This window comes from Sus scrofa, chromosome 15 (genome assembly GCF_054392235.1).
Source record: "Sus scrofa isolate SSC_HxYL_T2T_F1_AM1 chromosome 15, Sscrofa_HxYL_maternal_Yorkshire_Landrace_v2.0, whole genome shotgun sequence".
In the NCBI taxonomy this organism is placed as follows: Eukaryota; Metazoa; Chordata; class Mammalia; order Artiodactyla; family Suidae; genus Sus; species Sus scrofa.
This window is the reverse complement of record NC_139397.1, coordinates 94,568,909-94,595,332: the sequence shown is the minus strand read 5'-3', so window position 1 is coordinate 94,595,332 and position 26,424 is coordinate 94,568,909. Positions and strand designations below refer to the sequence as shown.

The 26,424-nt window shown below is 40.8% G+C and overlaps 1 protein-coding gene across 2 annotated transcripts in view; it reads left to right on the top strand.

Moving 5' to 3' along the window:
* Positions 1-6,034: 6,034 nt before the first annotated feature.
* Positions 6,035-26,424, top strand: part of OLA1 (Obg like ATPase 1) — a 175,463-nt gene continuing 155,073 nt past the window's right edge. The window contains exons 1-2 of one of the 2 annotated variants that reach the window (XM_021076152.2): positions 6,035-6,089; positions 7,355-7,455. In XM_021076152.2, coding sequence (XP_020931811.2) covers positions 7,355-7,455 — 101 coding nt within the window. In that variant the 5' untranslated portion in view covers positions 6,035-6,089. Of the gene's footprint in view, positions 6,720-7,354; positions 7,456-26,424 lie in introns of both variants that reach the window. The other variant, XM_084999553.1, reaches the window with a different exon arrangement.

Below are 26,424 nucleotides of genomic sequence, written 5' to 3'. Positions count from 1 at the left end.
CGTGAGCTGTGGTGCAGGCCAGCAGCTGCAGCTCCGATTTGACCCCTGGTCTGGGAACTTCCATATACTGTGAGTGCAGCCCTAAAAAGACAAAAGAAAAAAATATCAGATGACCACCAATGCCACTGATTAGAACTATCGTTCCGTGTGCAAGCTGTTCTCTTGAAAAAAAATGGTTCAGGAAGTAGAAGTGAACACAGGTGTCCTCTCCTTATACAGCCCTGATTTTGCTCAGAGACCTAACTATAGCCCTTACAGGCAGGTGCCTCAGAGGAAGCTGAGCTCTCTTCCAAACCCAAGGCTGGGCTGAATCGTCTCAAGCTAACTCCTTTTCCCCTGCCAGTATTTGGTTCAGACACAAGCATGAGGCTGTACTTTGCCCAGTGGAAGGAGTCTGCTGGAGGGTTTCTAAGACATATTTACTTTTTTTTCTGGGAGAGCTGCAGGAAGAGATGTTTTTTTCCCCCCTACTCCCTCTAAACATTGTCATTTCTGGATGTGTTACCTAGAACTGCTACAGCAGTCTTTTTGCTGATAGCCTGAGGATGAAACCAGAGGATGCCCAGAGAAGACAGAGCTGTGATACGGAAACCAGGATCCCTGAGCTATAAATCCTGAAACCCGCCCTCTCTGGACCAATTTCCATTGAATCAGAATTTCTATTACTTGCAGCTTAAAGCATCCTAGCTAATATGTTTTCCTTTTTTTCCCCCACACCCATGGGATGTGGAAGTTCCCAGGCTGGGGATCAAACTTGCACTACAGCAGTGACTTGAGCTGCTGCAGTGATAACACTGGAACTTTAACCTGCTGTGCCACAAGAGAACGCCTATGTTTACTTATTTATTACCATATGCCTTTTCAGGTTGCCTCTGAGAAAACGGCACGCATTATTTTCTTTTAAGACTCCCTAGGAGTTCCCGTCATGGCTCAGTGGTTAACGAATCCGACTAGGAACCATGAGGTTGAGGGTTCGATCTCTGGCCTTGCTCAGTGGGTTAAGGATCCCGCGTTGTCGTGAGCTGTGGTGTAGACTGCAGACGCGGCTTGGATCCCTCAGTGCTGAGAGCTGGGGTGTAGCCCAGCGGCTACAGCTCTGATCAGACCCCTAGCCTGGGAACCTCCATAGGTTCCCAAGAAATGGCAACAAGACAAAAAAAAAAAAAAAAAAAAGGACTCCCTAAATCTTTATGAATGAATTATGATAGAGATTAGATAGCAAAACTTGTAGTTTCTGCAATAGTAACTGAATTCTTTAATCAGTCAGATTTTTTTCAAAGATTATGAGCCATTCCAGAATAGGGAGCAGATGATTAAACATGTTTACTTCACAGGTTAACTTACAGTCAAATTTCAAAGATTCAAAATCACAATCTGTCAAGTGGAGGAATGAAAACCGAAAATTTGTTTCTTTGCTGATGCCTGACAGGGTCTGAGTACTGCTGGTCAAAGAACAGGGAAAGGGGATGATTGAGCACTGCTTGGAACATAATATCAGAAGTCCTGCAAGTAAGTGAATATCAGGTGGTGGTGTATTTTATTTTATTTTATTCATTTATTTTTTTTTAGAGCCACACCCATGGCATATGGAGGTTCCCAGGCTAGGGGTCGAATCGGAGCTGTAGCCGCCGGCCTGCACCACAGCCATAGCAACACCAGATCTGAGCCATGTCTGTGACCTACACCATAGCTCACAGCAACGCTGGATCCTTAACCCACTGAGTGAGGCAGCAGCCAGGGATCAAACCTGTGTCCTCATGGATACTGGTCCGGTTTGTTAACTGCTGAGCCACAACAGGAACTCTGGTGGTGGTGTATTTTAAATCTTGAAATTGTAATCAAAGTATATAGCTATCTTATAGATTTTACCAAGTTCTTAGTTATTTGTGTAATTACTCGTTTGCTTACCCTGTTAGACTGTAAGTTCCTTGAGAGTAAGGGCCATGTTTATCTGGTTCTTTACTGCTCCAAAGCCTTGAGCAATGCCTGGCATGGAGTAGGTACTCAAGAGAATAATTTTATATGAAGGACAACAAAAAGTGAAGAACAGGATATTCTAAATATCTTTTGAGGGAACTCTTTTTGGACACTTTATAATAGAAAGCTTAATATATAGAGAAAATCTGATACAGGTAACATAGAGAAAATGCTATTTAATAACTCTATATAGAGCACCTATTTTTTAATTGAGATATAATTGACATACAACATTGTACTTTTAAGCCATATAATGTGTTGATTTTATATAATTACATATTGCAATGATTACCACTATTGTGTAACTAGCATCTCTATACCTCATCAATTGTCATTTCTTTTTTGTGATGAGAATATTTAAGATCTGGTCTTCGAGCAACTTTCAAGTTTATATATAATACAGTATTGTTAACTATAACACTATGCTGCGCATTAGATCCCCAGAACTTATTTTCTAACTGCAAATTTATACCCTTTGACCATGTGCCAAATTTCCCCCCATCCCCCATCCCATACTTATTATTTTTGTGTGTGTGTCTTTTTTCAGGCCTGCACCCACAGCATATGGAAGTTCCCAGGCTAGGGGTTGAATCCAAGGTGTAGCTGCTGGCCTAGGCCACAGCCACAGCAATGCAGCATTTGAGCTGCCTCTGTGACCTACACCACAGCTCCTGGCAACGCAGGAACCTTAACCCACTGAGCAAGGCCAGGGATCGAACCCATGCCCTCATGGATACGAGTTGCGTTCGTTACCTCTGAGCCATGACAGGAACTCCCATATGCTTAGTTTTTTGAAAGCTGTTCCCTTCCCCTTAAAGTTATTATCAGAACTCAATTTCCCCTCTAGTGTAGATATTACTATTATTTTGTTACCTTTCATGCATGTAACAGATGTGGATGAAGTTGGTCAACAGGTATAGTCCAGCCTTACCAATTATGATGATGAATGTGTCACTACTCTGTTTTCCTCCTTTTATTCTGATCCTCTCTGTAAACTTCCTGTCTCCTGTCCCTTAGCTTTCTGTACAGAATCACTAAATCTCTGGATTTCCAACTGAGCTATTCCATACTGGGGAATAAATTACTGACTCCGAACCACTCCCTAGCTCCTTTACAAACTTTGGTCAACTCACTTGGTCACTGGTCATTGGCTGATGCTTGGGAAGGAAAGAAAAATTCTGAAAGGCTAATAACAGCTAAGAGTGAGATCTACTTTTTTCAACCCATTAATCCTTCCTCAGCAGCAGCTTTATGTTGAGCGGATCCAATGATCTATTTTCATTCCTCCTCATAAAGAGATCTTTGGCTCGATTTCCATTTTAGACTGCTGCTGTTTCCTTCCCCTAGGCTTCACTTAATCACTGAGCTCAACAGGTACTCAACAGACTTCCCTTTGTGCAGCAGCCTGAAGGACAAGCTTTGCTGTGTTTAAAGTCATTTTCTTAGGCTTGGTATTACTGTTAACTCTTAACATCCCATTTGTCTCTCTGAGTCTTCATTTGTCATGTAGAACAGAAGATACCTACTAGAGTTTTTCTTTTTCTTTCTTTCTTTCTTTCTTTTCTTTCTTTGTTTCTTTCTTTTCTTTCTTTCTTTCCTTCTTTCTTTTCTTTCCTTTCCCTCCCTTCCTTCCTTCCTTCCTTCCTTTCTATCTTTCTTTCTTTCTTTCTTTCTTTCTTTCTTTCTTTCTTTCTTTCTTTCTTTTTCTTTCTTTCTTTGAGACCTCCCTGCTTCATTAGTAGAGAGAGGTCATTCACAGAGATGTTTCTACTGTGTGACCCCCACCCACCTGACCAAGGCTGATTGGACCTTTCATAGAGCTAGATTCACTTTCTCATGAATTGACCCTCAGTAACTGTAAGTGAGTTACATTTTCCCCAGTGAGATGGGAATGGAGTCCTATTATTGGGTAACTGTTAGGAGCAGCAATTGACCACTCCTCAAACTCTGCCTAGCTCACTGACATCTGCACGACCTGCTTTGTCAAGGCACTTTAAAAGTGGTCAAAAGTGCAAGTAAAAGATGTAGCTGCAAATAGAGAAACAGGTGATTGACTCAAGGACTTGACAGTGTGAATTGAAGGGAATGGGTAGATTGCAGAGATATCGAGATTGAAGAAGTAGTGAGATTTGGCCAAAAGACAGTGATAAGTTGGAGATAATTCTACTACTCCACGACTGTGGAACGTTTTCAGTTAGTATTGGAGTGGCTGGTTGCTGGGCAGATTGGGCTCTCTGGGATTCTTGAGCTGTTTAAGTAATGGTTCCTCTCTTTTTTCGCAAGCAGCAGTGTGAAAGCCCATTACAGGACTTCACTACTAAAAGAGTAAATGATTTTTGGAATTACTTTGTTAGGGCTACTCATAAGAGTTTATACTGACCGTGGGTACAAACATGGGCTATTTAGCTTTTTTCTGTTTCATAGCTAGTGTTCACTCAGACACTTGCTTTTATAAACACCAGGTTTTTGTGACAAGGGAGGTAGGTTGAGAGAATTTAAATAGTGCATACTTACCAATGATATAAAGAAAAAATAATGCAAACCCCAAATCGAGTTGCTCATGTCCATGAGAATTTCCAAATTTGCAGAAAAATCTTTTTACTTTATCTCAGTAGGTCACTCTCATAGGGTTAAGGAAAATCTTAATGCAGTTTCATTATAAATAATGCCTCAACTGTGCTTATAAAAAGTCCCTATTAGAAAGAATTTTGGCTGAAAGGGAAGACTTTTTCAGTTAGATTGGGGCTTGAAATCTGGTTTCTGACACTTACCAGTTAGTTGTGTGACTCTATCCAAATTACGTAACCTTTCTGATATTGTTCCTGCATCTGTAAAATGGGGACACCAGCCAACTCACATCTTTTCCTTTATTAGAGACTAATCTTTTTGAAAAAAGCGTCTTTAAAGAAGTGTCACAATCTTTGGACAGGTATTGCATTCACTGTAATAAATTTTTGAATGCTAACTGAAGGCCAGGACCTATGAATGAATGAATTCCTTCTACAGATGGAGCTCATGGTGTAGTCAGATGGGGATGAGGTGAGATGAAGCCCTAATATTAGCAATAGCCTTATTACTATTTATGAACCTTTCCTATTTGGGTTGGGTACTGTTGCTACAAGGTTTACACACATTACCTCATTTTATCCTCACAATAACCTTCTTAGCTGGGTGTCAATAGCCTCATTTTATCCAGGAGGAAACTGAAGCCCAGAGAGGTTACTTTCGTCAGGGTCACACAGCTAATGAGTAGTGGAATCCAGATTGGAATCTATGATTCCCAAATTCCAAAGGCCCTTGTTCTTAACCATCCAGAGGAAAAGGAGGGGGCTGGTGGTGGAAACTGACTGTATTAAACGCATTCTAGGATACAGTGCCTGTAAAACGCGTGAACAATAAGGCGACGAAGGACTCCTTAGATCATTAGCTTCCCTTGGTCCTTTTTTCCTACAAGAAAGTTTAACGCCTTCTCACTCTCTGGATTGACTGAAGAGCGTTACAGAAAAAGGAGGCGAGCTGGGGTCGTGGTCCTCGAGGGCTCAATTGGTGGCCAAGCAGGGCTGGTGCGGCTGATCGCCAGACACAGGCGACCCGTCTCTGGGCCAGCGGTCCGGCCGAGGGTGCTTTGAGGTCAAGCGTGTGAAGTGTGGGTCTGCAGGGCGGCGAGCGAGCCTGTTAGGGCAACGCGAGGGTCGACCAGGAAGGAAGCGAGATGCCAGACTGAGAAGCCCCATGTGCAAGGAAAGCGGAAGACTCCGGTCAGGGGTGGGAAGGGGTCAGGCTGGCTCTGGCAGGGGCACCGGCTCCTGTCTGCTCAGGCGCCACGCAGCTCCTCCCACTCTACTCCCGCCTCCCGGTCGGCCCGGCCAATGGGCGGGGCGGGCGAGCGCGCGGGGCGGGGCAGGGCGGGCGGGGCTCTCGGCCTGCGCGCAGGTGCCGCCCGGTTCCCGGCCCGCCCGTTCCGCCGCCGCCGCCGCCGCCGCCGACGTGCGTGCGGCTTGGTGGAGGGGCTGGGCCTGCGCTCTCTCCTCCTTCCTCCCCGCCTCCTGCTGCCGGTAGGACCCGTCTCCCACTGCCGCTGGGACCGCGTGTCACCGTCATCCCCGAGCACGGTGAGGCCCTCAGGGAGGCTGCAGGCGCGCTCCCCGCTGTGTCTTCGACCCCATGGCCCATTGCTCAGAGGCCGGCGTCAGGCCAAGGCCGGATGGCCGGGATGGGGCGAGGGCAGCGGGTGGCGTGGAGAGTGCGGATGAATGAGGCGCTCTTGGACTAGGCCGCGCGTCCCGAGAGCGGCCCACGCCTCACCCGGCACGCCTTGGTGAAAGCCTCCGGAGGCCAGGACGGCTAGTGGCCCGGTCCTTAGTGGGAAGGTGTTGGGTGGTGCCCAGCTGTGCCGGCCGGCCGGCCACCCCTTGGTAGCAGGCCGGGAGACTGGAGAGCCTCTGCCCCTGCAGCTGTGCCTTGGCATCCTGGGGATTGGCTGGGAACAGGTGTGAGTCAAGACCCTGAGGAGGGAACTTAGTGGCCCTCTGGGTCAGGGATCAGAGGCTGGAATATCACTTCATGAGCCGGGCCTCAGCGTGTCACCGGGAGGTTCAACTGGAGTTGTAGTTCCCAGTTTCTGCAACGTTAGCAGTCCCCATGAGTTCGGTTTGCAGCCCTAAAGTGGGATCCATTCCGCACGAGGAACTTGGAGCCAGATCCGCAGGCACCGACAAAGTTTCGACCTGTAAATAAAAAGGGTTAGTGGATCCATTTACAACCAGTAATAGCCAGTGTAGATTCCGAAGATTGCTTTTTAGGACTGATGAGCTGTACCTTCAGTGCAAAAGGTGGAAGAGACTTGTTCGAAAGACCTTGATACCGTTCCTTTTATGTGAAATATTGTGCTTGGGGGCGAAATAGGAAAGAACAGGTTCCAGATTGGGGGGGGAATGGTTTGGTGGGAGGTAACTCGGTTGCTAGTGGTTCTAGAATGGATTTTCTTTGGCTTTCTTAGCTCTGCTCCTGCTTTCAAATGCTTTCATTCGTACAACCACATGTCAGGTTAAGAAAATGTTTTGTGAACAGTCAGGATGGGAAATTGGCAGTTAAATTTTATTTTTGATTTATGATGCCACATATTTTTAATGTGGCAATTTTTCCAGGACTTCTCAGGAATGACTGCTTTGACAATGATCAGAATCAGATTGTTAACAGAACTTTTTTTGTTTTCATTTTTGTTGAAAAATAAAGTGTCACTTTTGGATTGATATATACAATATATTTTATTCTTAATCTATTGTTCAGTAGTGAATTTTGAGTAATGAGATGTGCTTTCGATCGATGGGGATAGTAAGAAGTCTTGTTCATATGTATGTTTGTTTTGACATTTCAGATGCCCCCCAAAAAGGGAGGTGATGCAATTAAACCACCCCCAATCATTGGACGATTTGGAACCTCCTTGAAAATTGGTATTGTTGGATTGCCAAATGTTGGGTAGGTGAATGTTGGGCTTTTATCATTTTTTGTCTTATAAATATTTTGGATCATGTTGTAGAAATGGGCAACTCTGAAGTAATTAAAATTTAAATTGAAGAAAAGAGGCTAGAAAGCTGGAATATTAATATGTTGCAAAATAAGGTTTTCATTTAGATCTTATTTTTGGCTTTCTACACAGATACTGTTGAAACTTGAGTTACTTATATTGTTTGTTTTGCTTAACTCAGGGGAAGAAGCAGTGAGAGTTTACACATCAAGTTGAATCAGATCAGCTCTGTTTGCTTGACACACTGTTGAAAGACACAGTATTGAATTCATGTGGAATTGGAGTAGTTTAAATAGATTTTCGTGCTGGCTGGCTATTTAGGGTACCTAGGCTGGCTACCAGAGGCCATGCAGTAGGATACCTTAGGAAATAGTTTTAAAAGCCTCACTATAAATTTATTTCAATTCTCGGGAGATCAGCCATCAGGTGGCTGAACTTTTACTTGAGAAGGTGACAGTTTTGAACTTAATATTGGAAGTTGCTAGATAAAAGAGTATCTGTTATAAAATAGCTAAATTTGAAAGTTACGAGAACAAAATTTTGAGTTTTGTAATGTTTAAAGTGAATTATTTATTGTAGTATTGCAGTAATAGGAAATATTTGTGGGGTTTATCATGTACAGATCTATACACATGCAATGAAATTTTTTTCATTATTTGTCCTTCTATTTTAATACCTTTTACTGACCTTAAAATATAAAGTGTCTTGGGAGTTCCTGTCGTGGCAGAGTGGAAATTAATCTAAGAACCTTGAGGTTGCAGGTTCGATCCCTGGCCTCGCTCAGTGGCTTAAGGATCTGGTGTTGCCGTGGGCTGTGGTGTAGGCCAGCAGCTACAGCTCTGATTAGACCTCTAGCCTGGGAACCTCTATGTGCCATGAGTGCAGCCCTAAAAAGACCAAAAGGACAAAAAAAAAAAAAAAAAAAATGTGTGTGTGTGTGTGTGTATGTGTGTATATATATAAAGTGTCTCAGGAGTGATTAGGATATACTAATCCAGTATGGATTTATTAACATGATTGGAGGTATTTTGGCATGTACTTTAGGCTTTTAGAGTGGTGGCAGGTAGGAGAATCATGTTTTTTCATGTGTTCTTTGGAGCCTCTGTCATGGAGGATGCTTAGTGAATGGAGCATAGTGTGACCAAGTAAGGCAGTTCTGAAATTCTTGTAATGTAAAACATGACAAGTGTGGCTGTCCTAATTTCAATGTGGAGCTGGAGAGGTTTGCATTTTGAGGGGATTTCCTGCTGTGATATAGGCTGCTTGCAAAGTAAGACTAAATAGAGAGTGGGAATATAAGCAAAACAGATAATTAGGCAAAGTACTGTAGGGTGCTGTCAATAAACTTGAAAGCAAGATATGATCATTATGTATGTTGTGAGCTTTATTGCATTAGTAAGCAAGACATAGTTTTTAGATATTAACTTACTTCTCTTATTCTGGCCTTATTGCAGTCAATGCGGCTTGACTTTAAATGGGACTACTTTAAAATGGGCCATCTTAAGAGTGTTTCCTAATGAGGTTTTTAGCATAGAGCATAACAAAATCAATATATGTGAAAATAACCTGAAATATTTTTATTATTCAGTATAAATATGCTCTTTATGCTTTTAAAATAAATACTCCTTTTGCTTCCCCCCAGTTTTATTGAGTTATACTTTATAAACAGTTAAATTCATTTTAGTAATGAATTTTGGCAATGGTGTTTGGTTATGAACACTCCTTTTTGTAGAATGATCTTACATTACCTAATTGTATCAGGTAGGTTTCTTTGTAAGCAACACAAATTCTGGCTGTTTTAAGCAAGAAGAAGAGACTTACTGGAAGGAGAGCATTGAAGGACACACTGAATAGCTGAGCCTCAGGAAGGACAGGAGCCAGGGTTGTGCTGGCAGAGATGGGTCCACGTGGAGCTCAGCCATGTGAACTGAACTTCTCAGTGTTTCTCATCACCTGCTGCCTCTCCAGTGATGCAGATTTCTGTGTCCAGGAAATCTGACTGGACATGCTACCTCTGGGCTGGGCCCACAAGAAATGGTGTGTAGAGAGAGGGCAGTTCTCTGAAGGATGGGCTGCTGATTAAAAATAAGGACATGTCCTACAGAAACCATCTAAAAAATCTCTTGATTTTTAGAGAACTGGATGAATAAGGTGTGCTTTCTAGTAGCCATAAGATTGAGTACTTAGAGGTAATATTTATAGCTCACACTAGCTGGTATTTACTGGACCTTTTTTTTTTTTTTTTTTCCAGTCTTTTTTTAAGGGCATCACCCGTGTCACATGGAGGTTCCCAGGCTAGGGGTCGAATTGGAGGTGTAGCCGCTGGCCTGTGCCATAGCAACGCCAGATATGAGCCTCATCTGCGACCACAGCTCACAGCAACACTGAATCCTTAACCTACTGAGCGAGGCCAGGGATCGAACCTGCGTCCTTATGGATACTAGTCAGATTCGTTTATGGAACACTTATTTGCTATATGCTTGTCACTATTCTGAGCACTTTATTAGTGTTATCTAATTTAATCAATGTTTAACACCCCCATGCCTTCCTGTTAGAATGTAAATTCCATGAAGGCAAGGATTATCTTCTTGTTTATCATTATAGTTCTAGCACCTAGACTGGTGTTAGGAACTTAAAAGTCACTCACTAAATTATTTGTGAATGTGATAGTTTTTGTACCCTTGATGCCATTTGTAGGTTTAATGATAAGGCATATTTTAATGGTTACTTTTAATGAAATAGAAGTAGGAAGAGTATGAGCATGAAGATTTGTTTCTAGCTTTGTTCTTTTTTTTCTTTCATGAAAGACCTTTTATAAATTAGCTCCTCTTGGGCCAGTATACTATTGTGGGTGTGAGGCTTGGTGGTTGTTGGGGGAAAACTTTTTTTTCCTGCCCTGGTCAAATCTTTTTTATTGTATAGGTGGGATTGCATTAGTTACACCAGCTCTTATCTCTCTGCATCCCTTTAAAACCACTTTATTGAGGCATAATTGACATATAATAAACCTCAAATATTTGAAGTGTATAATTTTATGCATTTTAACATATCTGTATGTCGATATATGAATGAGACCATCACCTATATCAAGATAACATTTTCATTACCCTCTTGTAACCCATCCCTTCCACTACCTCATCCCCAGACAACTACTCGTCTGCTTCCTGTCACTATTGATTAGTTTACATTTTCTAGAATCTTATTTCTTTCAGTGTAAATACAGTTTGTACTCTGTTGTTTGGTTTCTTTCACTCAGCATATTGATTTTGAGACTTATTCATGCCATTCATATCAACAGGAAACTACTTTAAAAAAAATTTTTTTTAGGAGTTCCCGTCATGGCTCAGTGGAAACGAGGCTCATCCAAAATGGCTTGGATTCCGTGTTGCTGTGTCTGTGGCATAGGCCAGGGGCTACAGCTCTGATTCATCTTCTAGCCTGGGAACCTTCATATGCCTCTGGTGTGGCTCTAAAAAGACAAAAAAAAAAAATTCTTTTTAGAGAAGTTTTAGGTTCACAGCAGATTTGAGGGGAAGGTGCAGAGATTTCCTATATATTTTTCCCTCCCATCATGATCACCCAACACCAATAGTTTACCTTAGGGTACCCTCTTAGTGTCTTACATCTATGGATTTAGACAAATGTATAAAGACCTTTGTCCACCAATACAGTATATCATACAGAGTTGCTTCACTGCTCTAAAAATCCTCTTTGGACACATGCACCCGCATGTTCATTGCAGCACTATTCACAATAGCCAGGACATGGAAACAACCCAACTGTCCATCAACAGATGATTGGATTCGGAAGATGTGGTATATATACACAATGGAATACTACTCAGCTGTAGAAAAGAATGACATAATGCCATTTGCAGCAACATGGATGGAACTAGAGAATTTCATACTGAGTGAAATGAGCCAGAAAGACAAAAGACAAATACCATATGATATCACTTATAACTGGAATCTAATATCCAGCACAAATGAACATCTCCACAGAAAAGAAAATCATGGACTTGGAAAATAGACTTGTGGCTGCCTGATGGGAGAGGGAGGGAGTGGGAGGGATCGGGAGCCTGGGCTTATCAGGCACAACTTAGAATAGACTTACAAGGAGATCCTGCTGAGTAGCATTGAGAACTATGTCTAGATACTCATGTTGCAACAGAACAAGGGTGGGGAAAAAAAAATGTATACATGTAAGCATAACTTGATCCCCTTGCTGTACAGTGGCAAAAAAAATAAATTAAGAAGAAATGAATAAAAAAATAAAAATCCTCTTTGCTGTGCCTGTTCATATATCCTCAACACTAATCTTTTTACTGTCTCCATACTTTGGTCTTTTTCAAAATGTCATATGGTACAGTATGTAGCCTTTTCAGATTTACTTCTTTTACTTGGTAATGTGCATTTAAGTTTCCTCCGTGTCTTTCCCTGGCTATTGCTCATTTCTTTTTAGTGCTGAATAGCATTTCATTATCTGGAAGTGCCATTATTTATCCATTTACTGACTGAAAGGTAATGTGGTTGCTTCCAAGTTTTGGCAGTTAGGAATAAAACTGTTTGCTATAAACATTCATGTGCAGGTTTTTGTGTGGACGTAAATTTTCAACTCATTTGGGTAAATACCAAGGAGCCTGACTGCTGGATTGTATGTTAAGAGTATGTTTAGTTTTATAAGAAGCTTCTGAAGTGGCTGTACTGTTTTATATTTCCACCAGCAGTGAATGGGAATTCCTGTTGCTCCATATCCTTGCCAGTGTTTGATGTTGTCAGTGTTCTGGATTTTGGCCATTCTAATAGGTGTGTAGCAGTATTTCAGTATTGTTTTAATTTGCATGTCCCTGATGACGTATAATGTGAAGAATCTTATTTGACATCTGTATATCTTCTGAGGTGAGATACGTGTTAAAGTCTTTGGCCCATTTTTCTTATTGTTGAGTTTTAAGAGTTCTTTGTATATTTTGGTAATGGTTCTTTATCAGATGTATCTTTTGCAGATATTTTCTCCCAGTCTGTGGCTTGTCTTCTCATTCTCTTGATGTTGTCTTTCATAGAGCAGAGGTTTTTCATTTGAATGAACTCTACGTTTTCTATTATTTCTTTCATGAATCATTCCTTTGGTGTCGTATCTAAAAAGTCATTGCCATACCCCAGGTCATCTAGGTTTTTTTCCTGTCTGTCTTTTAGGAGTTCTATAATTTTGCATTTTACATTTAAGTTGTGATCCATTTGAGTTAATTTTCGTGAAGGATGTAACGTCTCTATCTAGATTTTTTTTTTTTTTGGCATATGGATGTCCAGTTGTTCCAGTACCATTTGTTGAAAAGACTGTCTTTGCACTATTGGGTTGCTTTGCTCAAAGAAACTATGTTTTGATATTCTAGTCTTCTTTATTGTGTCATGGAACAGTGCTTCTTTTTGCTACCATTGCATGAGATGCGATTAGGTTCAGTTGAGGGTATCAGAAAACCCCAAATAACTTTGACTTAAACAGAAGTTTCTTTTTTTATGTAAAAGTATAAATTTTTCAGTTACAGATTGGCACATTAACTTTGCTTTATGAAGTCTTAGAAACTCCAGCTCCTTTCACCTCATGCCCTGGCAATCTCAAGGGAGTAGCCTTTCATTCTCATGGTCCAAAGTATTGTAAATTCCAGACAGCTGGTTATCTGAAGGGCTAAAGGGCCAAATAACTTGACCTGCAGTCTACCAGGGATTTTTTTTTTTTTTTTCCTATAAACTGCCACACTGTACTCCTGGTAATATTCCTTTGTCCAGATTTAGTCATGAGAACTTATTTGCAAGGAAGGCTAGGAAATGTAGTCTTTATTTTGATAGTCGTATGTTCAGTTAAAAATTCTGTTACTCTGAAAGAAGGAGAGAATGGATATGGGGGGACAGCTATATACTCTGTTCCAACACTCAGCAACTGCCCCAGGGGAGTATTTATGTTGCTTAGTTGATGCTTCTGGAAATGTTTTTTGGTTGTTCCTGTATTTTGCCTTTTCCCAATTTGCCAGAGACTAACCACAGAGTCTTTAGAAGTTATATACTATTACCGTTGAGGAAAACATTGTAGGAAATGTTTTAGTTATATCTATTGTTGCATATTAAATCATTCCAATAGTTTGTGGTTTAAAATAATAACTATTTATTGTTTCTTATGATTCTGTAGGTTAGTTGGGTGAGTCTACCATTGATCTCACTTGGGATCCTTCATGTCGCTGCATTCATCTGGTGGTTAGTCAGGATTGGACCGTCCAAGCTAGCCATACCCCCAAGGCTGGGGCCTCATCAGGTCCACTGGAAGTCTAGGGCATTTCTGTCTTCCTTTAGTTGGCTTCTTTCTCTCGAAGTGGTTTCCAGCCCAGGTTTTTTTATAATATGGTGGCTGGCTCTCAAGAGAGTGAAAATGTGGTAGTGGTTCAATACGTGTTCGTCTACCTAATTCTTTTGGTCAAGGCAAGTCCCAACACCAGCCTAGAGACTAAGGAGGGAAGGGAAATAGATTCAGCCTCTTGATGGGAGGGTTGGCAAAGAATGTGTACCCATCTTTAACCCACTGCATTCCACTGTTTTCCTAGTGTAGTTTGTATAACATCCATTTGTTCTCTGGAGAATTCTTCCTGTTTTTTAGCTTGTTGTTCTTACTGAAAAAAGCTCCTTTGTTGATTGCCTCAAGAAACTCACTGGAGGAATATTATTCTCTAGGTGCTCAATAAATAACTGGCTTTTTTTGGCTTCGTTTGAGGCATGTAGAAGTTCCTGGGCTAGAGATTGAACCAGTGTGATGGCAGCAACCTGAGCTACTGCAGTGAAATTCTGGATCCTTAACCCACTATGCCATAAGGGAACTCCAATAACTGACTTTTTAAATACATAAATATATTTATTTTTCATGCTGGCCAGATTTTTTTCAGTATTTGATTATAAAAAATTTCATGTATAGAAAAACCACTGACTTTATACAGAATAATGTTTATTATATATACATTATATATAAGAAGCAATAAACAATTATGTTTATTTTATCCCTAGGATAGAAGATGTTTTCCTTTTATAGCTTTTTTTTTTTTTTTTTTTTTTTTTGGGTCTTTTTGCCTTTTCTAGGGCCACTCCCGCAGCATATGGAGGTTCCCAGGCTAGGTTCCCAGAGCCACAGCAACGCTGGATCCGAGCCGCATCTGCGACCTTCACTACAGCTCATGGCAATGCCGGATCCTTAACCCATTGAGCAAGGCCAGGGATCGAACCCCAACCTCATGGTTCCTAGTCGGATTTGTTAACCACTGCGCCACAATGGGAACTCCCCTTTTATAGTTTTAAATTCTTAACAATATCTTCCACTTATGACTGTTAATAATTTGTTTTTTGCAGATTGCTTACATGAACTAGTTTGAAATTGATGTGTAATAAAGGTACAGGGTGGTGCAAATTGTGTATTTTAACTTTTTTTAGGTCATTTAAGGCCTTTTAAAAAATGTTTACTTTTGACAAAAACAGTAGCAAAAGGCAGTAGTGATCTCATTGCCAAAATTGCTACTCATTTTTTTGTTCTTAACTTACTTAACCTCTCTGCCCTATTTGGCACTCTTGGTAACTGCCCACCTCTCTTACTCTTCCTTCAGTGTTTTATGCTTGTTTCACTTCCTGTGTTTGCTCTCTAATATTAGGTTTATGTCCGTAGCAGTCTTCTCTTTTATTCTGTCTCCCTGGGCAGTCTCACCCTCTCTTGATTGGCTTCTCTTTTCTAAATTTATATGTCCTGTTTAGGTTGCATCTGAGTTCCAGATTCATATATCTAACTGCCTGAAAATCTCCAGTTAAATGTCTCCATTCAGCACATCTAAAACAGAGCTCATTTCCTCTTGCATTCCCTACCTTGCATAATAATACTATTTTCTACCCAAATACTTGAGAGATTTATCAGTGCATCCCTTCTCTCAGCTGTATTTTCCAGTAGGGCAGCAAACCTGGTGCCTAAATATCTCTCTGATCTGTTTTCTTCACACATCTTCATTTCCGCTCATTTCTTACTTGAATTATTCCAGAGGCTTAAGTGGACTTTCTGTTAGGGCATTATCTATAGTGATTCTTTTTTTTGTTTTGCCCCAGTGGCTTTCTGTTTTGTTTATATTGAGAAAGCACCCTTTCTACCATCTCCATGTGGCTTCTTCTTTGTCTTTAGGTGTAGGATATCTTTTTTGGTAGTTTCCAGTCTATTTCTTTGATGGTTTTTCAGTGGTTGGTTGTAATTTTGGTGTTTTTGTGAGAGAGGGTGAGCTTAAGTTCTTCTACTCTGCCATCTTGTCCCAATTTTCTTTTCTTTTTTTTAAATTGAGGTATAACATATACAGTAAAATGTAAAAAATCTAAATGTACATAATGCATTTTTACATTTTAATTTACCCATGTAACAAGTACTCACATGCATATCTGGAACAAATCCAGTGACACCAAAGACTTCCTTGTATCCCTTCCCCTTTCAGTATTGTCCTTCCTAGGATAAACATTCCAGTTTCTGTCACTATATTGATTAGTTTGCCTGATCCATATGGAATCACACATTACACACTCTATATCTTTCATAAGTCAACATTATGTCTGAGAAAATATGTTTACCCATTTTGTGGTTGATGGGCATTTGGGTTGTTTCCTTTTTTTTGGGTGTTTTTATAAATAGAGCAATTTTGAACTTTGATGGACATGTCTTTTGGTGGGTAGATCAAAGAACTCATTTCTCTTGGGTGATTGGATACACTCACCCCACCAACCTTTATCCCCTGATCTCCCCATCCTAGGAATTAAATAGCTTTAGGTAGATACTACCACACAATTTTCCAAAGTGGTTATTCTCGTTTATAGTGCTGGTATTGTAACAGAGTTCTAATTGCTCTGCATCATCACTAGCACTTGGAGTTATTGATCTTTTTCATTTTGGCTATACTAGTCTATAGTATCTCATTATTGTTTTGCATATATCTGATAGCTACTGATTTGACCATCTTTTAACATGCTTACTGGACATCTTTTGTGAAGCATTGTTTTTTTCTTATTAATGATTAGGTGTTTTTTATTCCAGATGGGGGTACCTTGTTGGATCTGTAGTAGAACCTACTTCCTCCCAGTCTGTGTGATTTTTTTTTTTTTTTGCTTAAAATTAAATAAAGTTTTTTTTTGGCTGCACTAGTGGGATGTGGAAGTTCTGGGACCAGGTATTGAACCAAGCCTCAGCTGTGACAATGCTGGGTCATTAATTTACTGCACCACTAGGGAACTTCAATAAAAAATGTTTTTGAGGAGTTCCAGTCCTAGCCCACCAACCAGCATCCATGATGACATGAGTTCAATCCCCAGCCTTGCTCAGTGGGATAAGGATCCCTCATTGTGGTGAGCTGTGGTGTAGGTCGCAGATGCGGCTCCTATCCTATGTTACTGTGGCTGTGGTGTAAGCTGGCGGCTGCAGCTCTGATTGGATGCCTAGCCTGGGACCTTCCAGGTGCCACAGGTGTGGCCCTAAAGAAAAAAACAACAAAAATGTTTTTGAAGTAGTTTTGAAGTAGTTTCACAATTAAAAAATTTAACACTAAGCTAGTTTAAAAAAATTACTAAATGATATCTGCTTACATTCCCCAAGTATTAAATAGTATAGTTATAAAAATCAGGAAATTAGCATTGCTTTATTAGTTGTCTCATTAATGTCTATTTTTTGGTCCAGAATCTAATCCAGAATTACTTGTATGTTGCATTTAATTGTTCTGTCTCCTTAGTTTCCTGTACTAGTGGAACAGTTTCTCACATTCTCTTTGTCTTTCATGTCTTTGACTTTTTTTTTTTTTTTTTTTTTGGTCTTTATGTCTTTTCTAGGGCCGCACCCACAGCTTATGGAGGTTCCCAGGCTAGGGGTCTAATCAGAGCTGTAGCTGCCGGCCTACGCCAGAGCCACAGCAATGCGGGATCCAAGCCGCGTCTGCGACTACACCGCAGCTCACGGCAATGCCAGATCCTTAACCCACTGAGCAAGGCCAGGGATCGAACCCTCAACCTCATGGTTCCTAGTCGGATTCGTTAACCACTGAGCCATGATGGGAACTCCCATATTCCTTTTGAAGTGTCCTCTATTTTTTGAGTATTTTCTACTTTCTTATTCCACATTATGTTCCAGGCTTATTTGTACTTCTCTGCTCCCCTTTGAAATAAACAGTTTTGTGTTGACATGTTTTTATCTCTCTTGGGGGTATACTTAGGAGTGGAGTTTCTGGGTTGTATGTGATTGCATATTTAACTGTTTGAGAAACTGCAAAACTGTTTTCCAAAGCTAGTATGTCAGTCTATGTTCCCACCAGCAATGTATGTATGTATCACATTCTTACCAATGTTTATTTATTTAAAAATTTTATTGAGGTATAGTTGATTTACAGTATTATATTAGTTTATAAGGTGTGCAACATAGTGGTGCAAAATTTTTATTGATAATACTTCATTTATAATTGTTATAAAATACTGGCTATATTACCTATGTTGTATAATATATCCTTGTAGCTTATTTATTTTACATATAGTAGTTTATACCTCTTACTCCCCTACTCCTATCTTGCCCCATCCCCTTCCCTGTGCTTACTGATAACCGCTAGTTTGTTTTCTCTATCTTTTTTTTCCTTTTGTCTTTTTAGGGCTGCACCTGTGCCATATGGAGGTTCCCAGGCTAGGGGGGCAAATTGGAGCTACAGCTGCTGACCTAGGCCACAGCCACAGCAACGCTGGATCCGAGCCAAGTCTGTGACCTACACCGCAGCTCACAGCAACACCAGATTCTTAACCCACTGAGCGAGGCCAGGGATTGAACCCGCAACCTCATGGTTCCTAGTTGGATTCGTTTCCACTGTACCATTGGCTGAGTAGTATTTCTGTGTGTCTTTAAAACTGTCTCTTACTTCTGACTTTCAGAAATTTGATTTTCATATACCTTGGTATGATTTTCCTATGCCACTTTAGCTTGGGGTCTGTCGAAGTTTGCTTCATTTGATAGTTTTTATTGTTCTGTCTAAATGTTCACTGATCTTTTCTGCAGTGTCTAATCTGCAGGTAATCACACCCAGGGTGTTGGTTTCAATGTTGTTTTATTTCAGATATTTTTTATATGGTAGTTCTGTCTGGATAGTTTTCACTGTTTTCCTTTTACTCCTCATTGTCTTCATATTTACCCTTTACATTTTTTGGACATTTTATTTATTTATTTTTAAAATGATTTTTATTTTTTCTATCATAGCTGATTTACAGTGTTCTGTCAGTTTTCTACTTTATAGCAAGGTGACCCAACCACACATGCATGTATACATTCTTTTCCTTACATTATCCTCCATCATGCTCCATCACAAGTGACTAGATATAGTTCCCAGTGCTATACAGCAGGATCTCTTTGATTATCCATTCCAGAGTTTGCATCTCTTAACCCCAAATTCCCAGTCCATCCCATACACTCCCCCTTGGCAACCACAAGTCTGTTCTTCAAGACCATGATTTTTTTTTCTGTGGAAAGGTTCATTTGTGCCGTATATTAGACTCCATATATAAGTGATATCATATGGTATTTGTCTTTCTCTTAATGACTTTACTCACTATGAGAGTCTCTAGTTCCATCCATGTTGCCGTAAATGGCATTATTTTGTTCTTTTTTATGGCTGAGTAGTATTCCACTGTATATATACCACATCTTCTTAATCCAATCATCTGTTGATGGACATTTGGGTTGTTTCCATGCCTTGGCTACTGTAATTAGTGCTGCAGTGAACATACGGGTGCTTGTGTCTTTTTTAAGGAAAGTTTTGTCCAGATATATGCCCAAGAGTGGGATTGCTGGGTCATATGGTAGTTCTATGTATAATTTTCTAAGGTATCTCCATACTGTTTTCCATAGTGCTCATAACAGTTTACATTCCCACCAACAGTGCAGGAGGGTTCCCTTTTCTCCATACCCTCTCCAGCATTTGTTATTTGTGGACTTATTAATGACGGCCATTCTGACTGGTGTGAGGTGGTATCTCATGGTAGTTTTGCTTTGTATTTCTTTAGCTAATAATCAGTGATGTTGAGCATTTTTTCATGTGCTTGTTGGCCACCTGTATATCTTCCTTGGAGAAATGTCTATTCAGGTCTTTTGCCCATTTTTCCATTGGGTTGTTGGCTTTTTTGCTGTTGAGTTGTATGAGTTGTTTGTATATGTTAGTGATTAAGCCCTTGTCAGTTGCATCATTTGAAACTCTTTTCTCCCATTCTGTAAATTATCTTTTTTTTTTTTTTAATGGTTTCCTTGGCTATGCAAAAGCCTGTCAGTTTGATTAGGTCCCATTGGTTTATTTTTGCTTTTATTTCTGTTGCTTTGGGAGACTGACCTGAGAAAACATTTGTAAGGTTGATGTCAGAGAATGTTTTGCCTATGTTCTCTTCCAAGAGTTTGATGATGGTGTCTTATCTTCCATTTAAGTCTTTAAGCCATTTTGAGTTTATTTTTGTACATGGCATGAGGGTGTGTTCCAATTTGATTGATTTACACGAGGCTGTCCAATTTTCCCAGCACCACTTGTTGAAAAGACTGTCTTTTTCCCATTTTTATATACTCGCTCCCTTTGTCGAAGATTAATTGACTGTAGGTGTCTCGGATTATTTCTGGATTCTCTATTCTGCTCTATTGGTCTGTATGTCTGTTTTGGTACCAGTACCAGTCTTGATGACTGTGGCTTTGTAATATTGCCTGAAGTCTGGGAGAGTTATGCCTCCTGCTTGGTTCTTGTTCCTCAGAATTGCTTTGGCAAGTCTGGGTCTTTTGAGGTGCCATATAAATTTTTGGGTTGTTTGTTCTAGTTCTGTGAAAAATGTCATGGGTAATTTGATAGGGATTGCATTGAATCTGTAGATTGCTTTGGGTAGTATGGCCATTTTTATGATATTAATTTTTCTAACCCAGGAGCATGGAATATCTTTCCATTTCTTTGAATCCTCTTTAATTTCCTTGATTAATGTTTTATAGTTCTCAGCATATAAGTCTTTTACCTCCTTGATCAGGTTTGTCCCCAGGTATTTGATTTTTTGGGGTACAATTTTAAAAGGCATTATATTTTCGTATTCCTTTTCTAGTATTTTGTTGTTAGTATACAGGAAATGTGACTGATTTCTGAATGTTAATGTATCCTGCTACTTGCTGAATTTGTTGTTCAAGTATTTTGTGGGTTGAATCCTTAGGGTTTTCTATATGTAGTATCATGTCATCTGTATAGAGTGACAATTTTACCTCTTCTTTTTCCAGTTTGGATACCTTTTATTTCTTTTGTTTGTTTGCTGTGGCTAGGACTTCCAATACTATGTTGAATAACAGTGGTGAGAGTGGGCATCCTTGTCTTGTTCCAGAGTTTAGTGGGAAGGCCTTCAGCTTTTCTCCACTGAGTGTTGTTTTTGCTGTGGATTTGTCATAAATAAGTGGCTTTTATTATGTTAAAGTGTGTTCCCTCTATTCCCACTTTGGTAAGAGTTTTTATCATGAATGGATTTTGGACTTTGTCAAATGCTTTTTCTGCATCCATTGAGATGATTATGTGGTTTTTGACTTTTCTTTTGTTAATGTGGTGTACGATGTTGACTGATTTGCATATGTTGAACCATCCTTGTGAACCTGGAAATGATCCCTCTTGGTTGTAGTGTATGATCTTTTTTATATGTTGTTGGATTTGGTTTGCTAAAATTTTGTTGAGAATTTTTGTATCTATGTTCATCAAAGATATTGGCCTATGGTTTTATTTTTGGTGGTATCTTTGTCTGGTTTTGGTATTAGTGTGATGGTGGCGTCATAGAATATCCTTGGGAGTGTTCCTTTTTCTTCAACCTTTTGAAAAAGTTTAAGGAGGATGGGTATAAATTCCTCTTTGTATGTTTGGTAGAATTCACCTGTGAAGCCATCTGGTCCTGGACTTTTATTTGTAGGGAGTGTTTTTATGGCATATTCAATTTCACTGCTAGTGATCGGTCTGTTCAGTTGATCTGTTTCTTCTTGGTTCAGTTTTGGCAGGCTGTAAGTTTCTAGAAGGTTGTCCATTTCTTCTAGGTTGTCAAATTTGTTAGCGTACAATTGTTCATATTAATCTGTCCTTTTTTTTTTTTTTGTATTTCTGTAATATCTGTTGTGACTTCTCTTTTTTCATTTCTTATTTTGTCTATTTGGGTTTTTTCTCTCCTCTTCTTGGTGAGTGTGGCCAGAGGTTTGTCAATTTTATTTACCTTTTCAAAGAACCAGCTCTTGGTTTTATTGATTTTTTTTCTATTATTTTTTTAATCTCTATTTAATTGATTTCCTCTTTGATCTTTATGACTTCCTTCTGCTGACTTTATATGTTTTGTTTGTTCTTTTATGTGGTGGGTTAAGTTGTTGATTTGAGATTTTTCTTCTTTTTTGAGGAAGGCCTGTATTGCTATGAATTTCCCTCTTAGCACTGCTTTTGTGGCATCCCATAGATTTTGAGTGGTTGTTTCTTCATTATCATTTGTCTTGAGGTATTTTTTAATTTCCTTCTTGATTTCTTCATTGACCCATTGGTTTTTTAGTAGCATGTTGTTTAGTCTCCATGTAGTAGGTTTTTTCTCATTTTTTTTCCTGTGGTTGATTTCTTGTTTCATGCCATTGTGGTCAGAGAAGATACTTGAAATAATTTCTATACTCTTAAATTTATTGAGTTTAGCTTTGCACCCCATATATGTGATCAGTTCTTGAGAATGTTCCATGTGCACTTGAGAAGAAAGTATATTCTGATTTTTTTGGATGAAATGTTCTGAAAATGTCTATTAAGTCTAACTTTTCTATTGTGTCATTTAGGATCTTTGTTGCCTTACTGATTTTCTGTCTAGAGGATCTGTCCATTGATGTGAATGGGGTGTTAAAGTCTCCTACTATGATTGTATTCCCATCAATTTCTCCTTTTATGTCTGTTAGTATTTGTTGTAGGTATCTGCATGCTCCTATATTAGGGGCATATATATATTGACCATTGTAATATCCTCTTCTTGAATGGATCCTTTAACCATTAAATAGTGTCCTTCATTGTCTTTCTTTGTGGCCTTCGTTTTAAAGTCTATTTTGTCTGATATCAGTATGGCAACTCCTGCTTTCCTGTCTTGTGCATTGGCATGAAATATCTTTTCCCATCCCCTCACTTTAAATCTATATGTTTCCTTTGCCCAAAGGTGAGTTTCTCGTAGACAAGATATTGAAGGTTTTTGTTTTATCCAGTCTGCCATTCTGTGTCTTTTGATTGGAGCATTTAGTCCATTGACATTTAAGGTGATTATTGATAGATATGTATTTATTGCCATTTTAAACCTTGTTTTCCAGTTGATTCTATGTTTCTCTTTTCTACTTTTGTTTTTTTGATTGGATGGTTTCCATTGATTTTATGCTTGAGTACTTTTCTTTTCAGTTTTTGTGAATGTAATGTTCAGTTGTGATTTGTGGTTGCCCTGTTTTTTAAGTATGTTAACCTCTTCCTATATCTGCTTGCTTTAGCCTGATAGTCATATAGGCTCAAACACATCATTAAAATTAAAAAACAATCTATATTTTCTTACTTTCCTTCCCCACATTGTATGATTTCGATGTCTTTTTTTTTTTTTTTTTTAGCATCTTCATGTTTAGATCTGTATGCTGGCTTGTTTAAGTGACTACTTTCCAGTTATGGTTTCCTCCATCCTAATTCTTCTTCTTTTTTTTTTTTCTTTTAATTTAGAGAAGCCCTGTCAGCATTTCTTTTAGAATGGGTTTAGTATTGCTGTATTCGTTTAGCTTTTGTTTGTTGAAGAAATTCTTTATTGCCCCTTCTATTTTAAATGATATTCTTGCTGGATAGAGTATTCTAGGTTGCAGATTTTTTCCTTTCAGCACTTTAAATATATCTTGCCACTCCCTCGTGGCTTGTAGTGTTTCTGTAGAGAAATCAGCTGATAGCCTTATGGGGGTTCCCTTATAATTAACGCTTTGCTTTTCTCTTGCTGCCTTTAGAATCCTCTCTTTATCTTTAACTTTTGCCATTTTTATTATAACATGTCTTGGTGTGGCCCTGTTTGGGTTCAACTTGTTTGGGGCCCTCTTTGCTTCCTGTATCTTGATATCACTATCCTTTAGATTTGGAAAGTTTTCAGCCATAATTTCTTCAAATATATTTTCAATCCCCTTTTTCTTTTTCTTCTCCTACTGGAATTCCTATTATGTGTAGATTGGCCTGCTTTATATTATCCCATAGGTCTCTTATATTGCTTTCATGTTTTCTCATTTGGTTTTCTGTCTGCTGTCCTGATTGGGTGATTTCCGTTATTCTATCTTCCACATCACTAATTTGTTCCTCAGTGTTATTCATTATGGTCTTTATGGCCTTTAGCTCCGTTTGTATCTCTGCAAATGAATTTTCTAGTTTTTCTTGACTCGTCCTTATATTTTCTAGTTCCTTTCCAAAGGAATCTGCATTACTGTTCCTATCCTCTCTTTATTCCTTCAGTATTTTCAGTATCTCCCTTTTGAACTCAATGTCTGTCAGACTGCAGGGGTCTGTTTGTTGACTGCTTTAGGTGAACTCTCCTGTTGCTTTAACCGGGAATGGTTTCTGAGCTTCTTCATCTTGCTTGTGTTTTTCTTTTTCTGTGAGTTTGGGGAAGCCAAACTGTAGTCTTGTAAGGCTACTTCTATGCAAGAATTACCCCTTTGTATTTTTTTGGGGGTGTTACTATTTATTTTTGGTGTGAGAGTTTGAATATTTGCTGTCTCTTTCTTCTGTGTGAGCAGGCTGTTATCCCCAGGATGCTCAGTGTGTTTTCAGGGAGAAGGAGGCAGTGAGTAGGGGCAGCAGTCAGTGCCTGGTCATTGGGCTCTCAACAGCAACAAGGACCTGCAGGAAGGTGGCATAGGCTACTCCTAGTTGCAGGGCCCTGTGGAGTGGTAGTGAGCTCTAGGCAGATCTATAAGGTGACCAGAGCATTTGGCAGTAGCAGCAGCAGGGTGCATGAGTTCTCAGAGGAGTGAGAGCAACAACAGCTTGTGTTTGATTGCACTGCCCTCCTTTGAGGTGATTGGAACTGCAGGTGGTGCCTTTTCTGGGACCCCTAGTGGGAGTGGGCCATGACTGTCTCTAGAGTCAGTGATAACTGGTGGTTTGCCCCTGCCACCTGTAGACCATGCATAAAGCAACCCATCTCACTTAGCCCACATAGGAGGTGCTATACAGGCTGCTCCTAGTTGCAGGATCCTGAGAAATTACAGAGATCAGGCGTGTGGGTACTGCCTGGAGCGTTTGGCAGTGGCAGCAGCAGGGCGGGTGTGTTCCCAGGGGTGCAAGAGCACCAACAGGTGGTGTTCGGTCACAGTGCCCTCCTCTGTGGTGCCTTGGAGGTGAATGGGGCTACAAGTGGTGTCTGTTCACGGATCTCTAGTGGTGGCAAGCCACTCCCACCTCTGGATCCAGAGATAACTGCAGTGGTTTGCTCTTGCTTCCTGTAGACCATACCAGAAGCACCTCGTTCTGCTTAGCCCCCACAGGAGGCTGCTCCTAATCGCAGGTTCCTGGGAAGGGACAGTGATTAAGCATCTGGGCACTCTCAGAGTGTTTGGCAGTGTTAGCAGCAGGGCGGGTGTGCTCCTAGGGGAGGAGAGCAACAACAGGTGGTGTTCTGTCACAGTGTCCTTCTCTGTGGTGCCCTCTGAGGTGGTTGGGGCTGGAAGTGGTTTTTGTTCAAGAATCCCCAGTGGCGGTGGGCCATGCCCACCTCTGGAATCAGGGATAACTGTGGCAGTTTGCCCCTACCGCCTGCAGACCATGCAAGAAGCACCCTGTCCCACTTAGCCCAGGCAGGAGGTGCTGCACGAGCTGCTCCTAGTTGTAGGGTCTTGGGAAGGGACAGCGACCAAGTGTCTGGGCGCCACCCAGAGCATTTGGCAGTGGCAGCTGGAGGGCGGGTGTGTTCCCAGGGTAATGAGAGCAACAGTGTATGGTGCTTGGTTGTGGTGCCCTCTTTTTTTCTTTTTTGCCAACCCCTGAGGTGACTGGGGTTGCAGGTAGAGCCCACTCACAGGCTCCCAGTGGTGGCAAGCCATGCCTCCCTCTGGCCTCTCTCAGACTGACCACTGCAGTCTGTCCCTGCCACCTGTAGATCGTGCAAGAGGCACCACGTTGCACTTAGCCCCCTGGTGCCCTTAGCCCACACAAGAGGTGCCTGGCCACTGGTAGCCTGCACAAGAAGCGCCCAGTCTCCCCTAAATGAGCAAGAGGCTTCTTGCCACCCGTAGCCTGCACCAGAGCCCACCCCCCCCCCCGCCCTCTGAGAGCCCTCAGGCATATGCATGCTCTGGTGCAGGGAGTTACCTATGGCGGTCTGCCCCTCTCCTCTCACCCTATCCAGCAGTAGCTCCTTTCCTCTCCTGTGGGTCTGGACCTTCTGCCTCGTTCCCTCTGCCATGGCATTCTCCTCCCCTGCCCGTGGAGCACTGCTGCTTAGTCCCTCAGGCTGTCCCCACAGCACCAACCCCAGTCCTCTCTCCGGGACTGACCTCGAGAGCCTAAGTCTCAGCCCAGCCCCTCCCCAGGTGTCTCAGGCTGTGGTGTCTGGGCTGGTGGGCCAGATGATCTGTGCAGCTCTCTCTCTGCTTTGCTGTCCTCAGTCCAGCTGCTGCACTTTTCTTGGCGACTTCGAGGTTGCTCGGCCTGGGCTAAACTTTCTGTCAGTTAGATGGCTTCGCAGGATGTGGGTTCCTTTTCTCCTTTACAGCTCCCTCTCAGGAATGCTAGTCCCGTCCTGATTCCTTTTCTCTCTCTCTCTTTTTTTCTTTTCTTCTACCCAGTCATGTCAAGAGTTTCTTGCCGTTTTTGGACGTTTAAGTTCTTCTGTCAG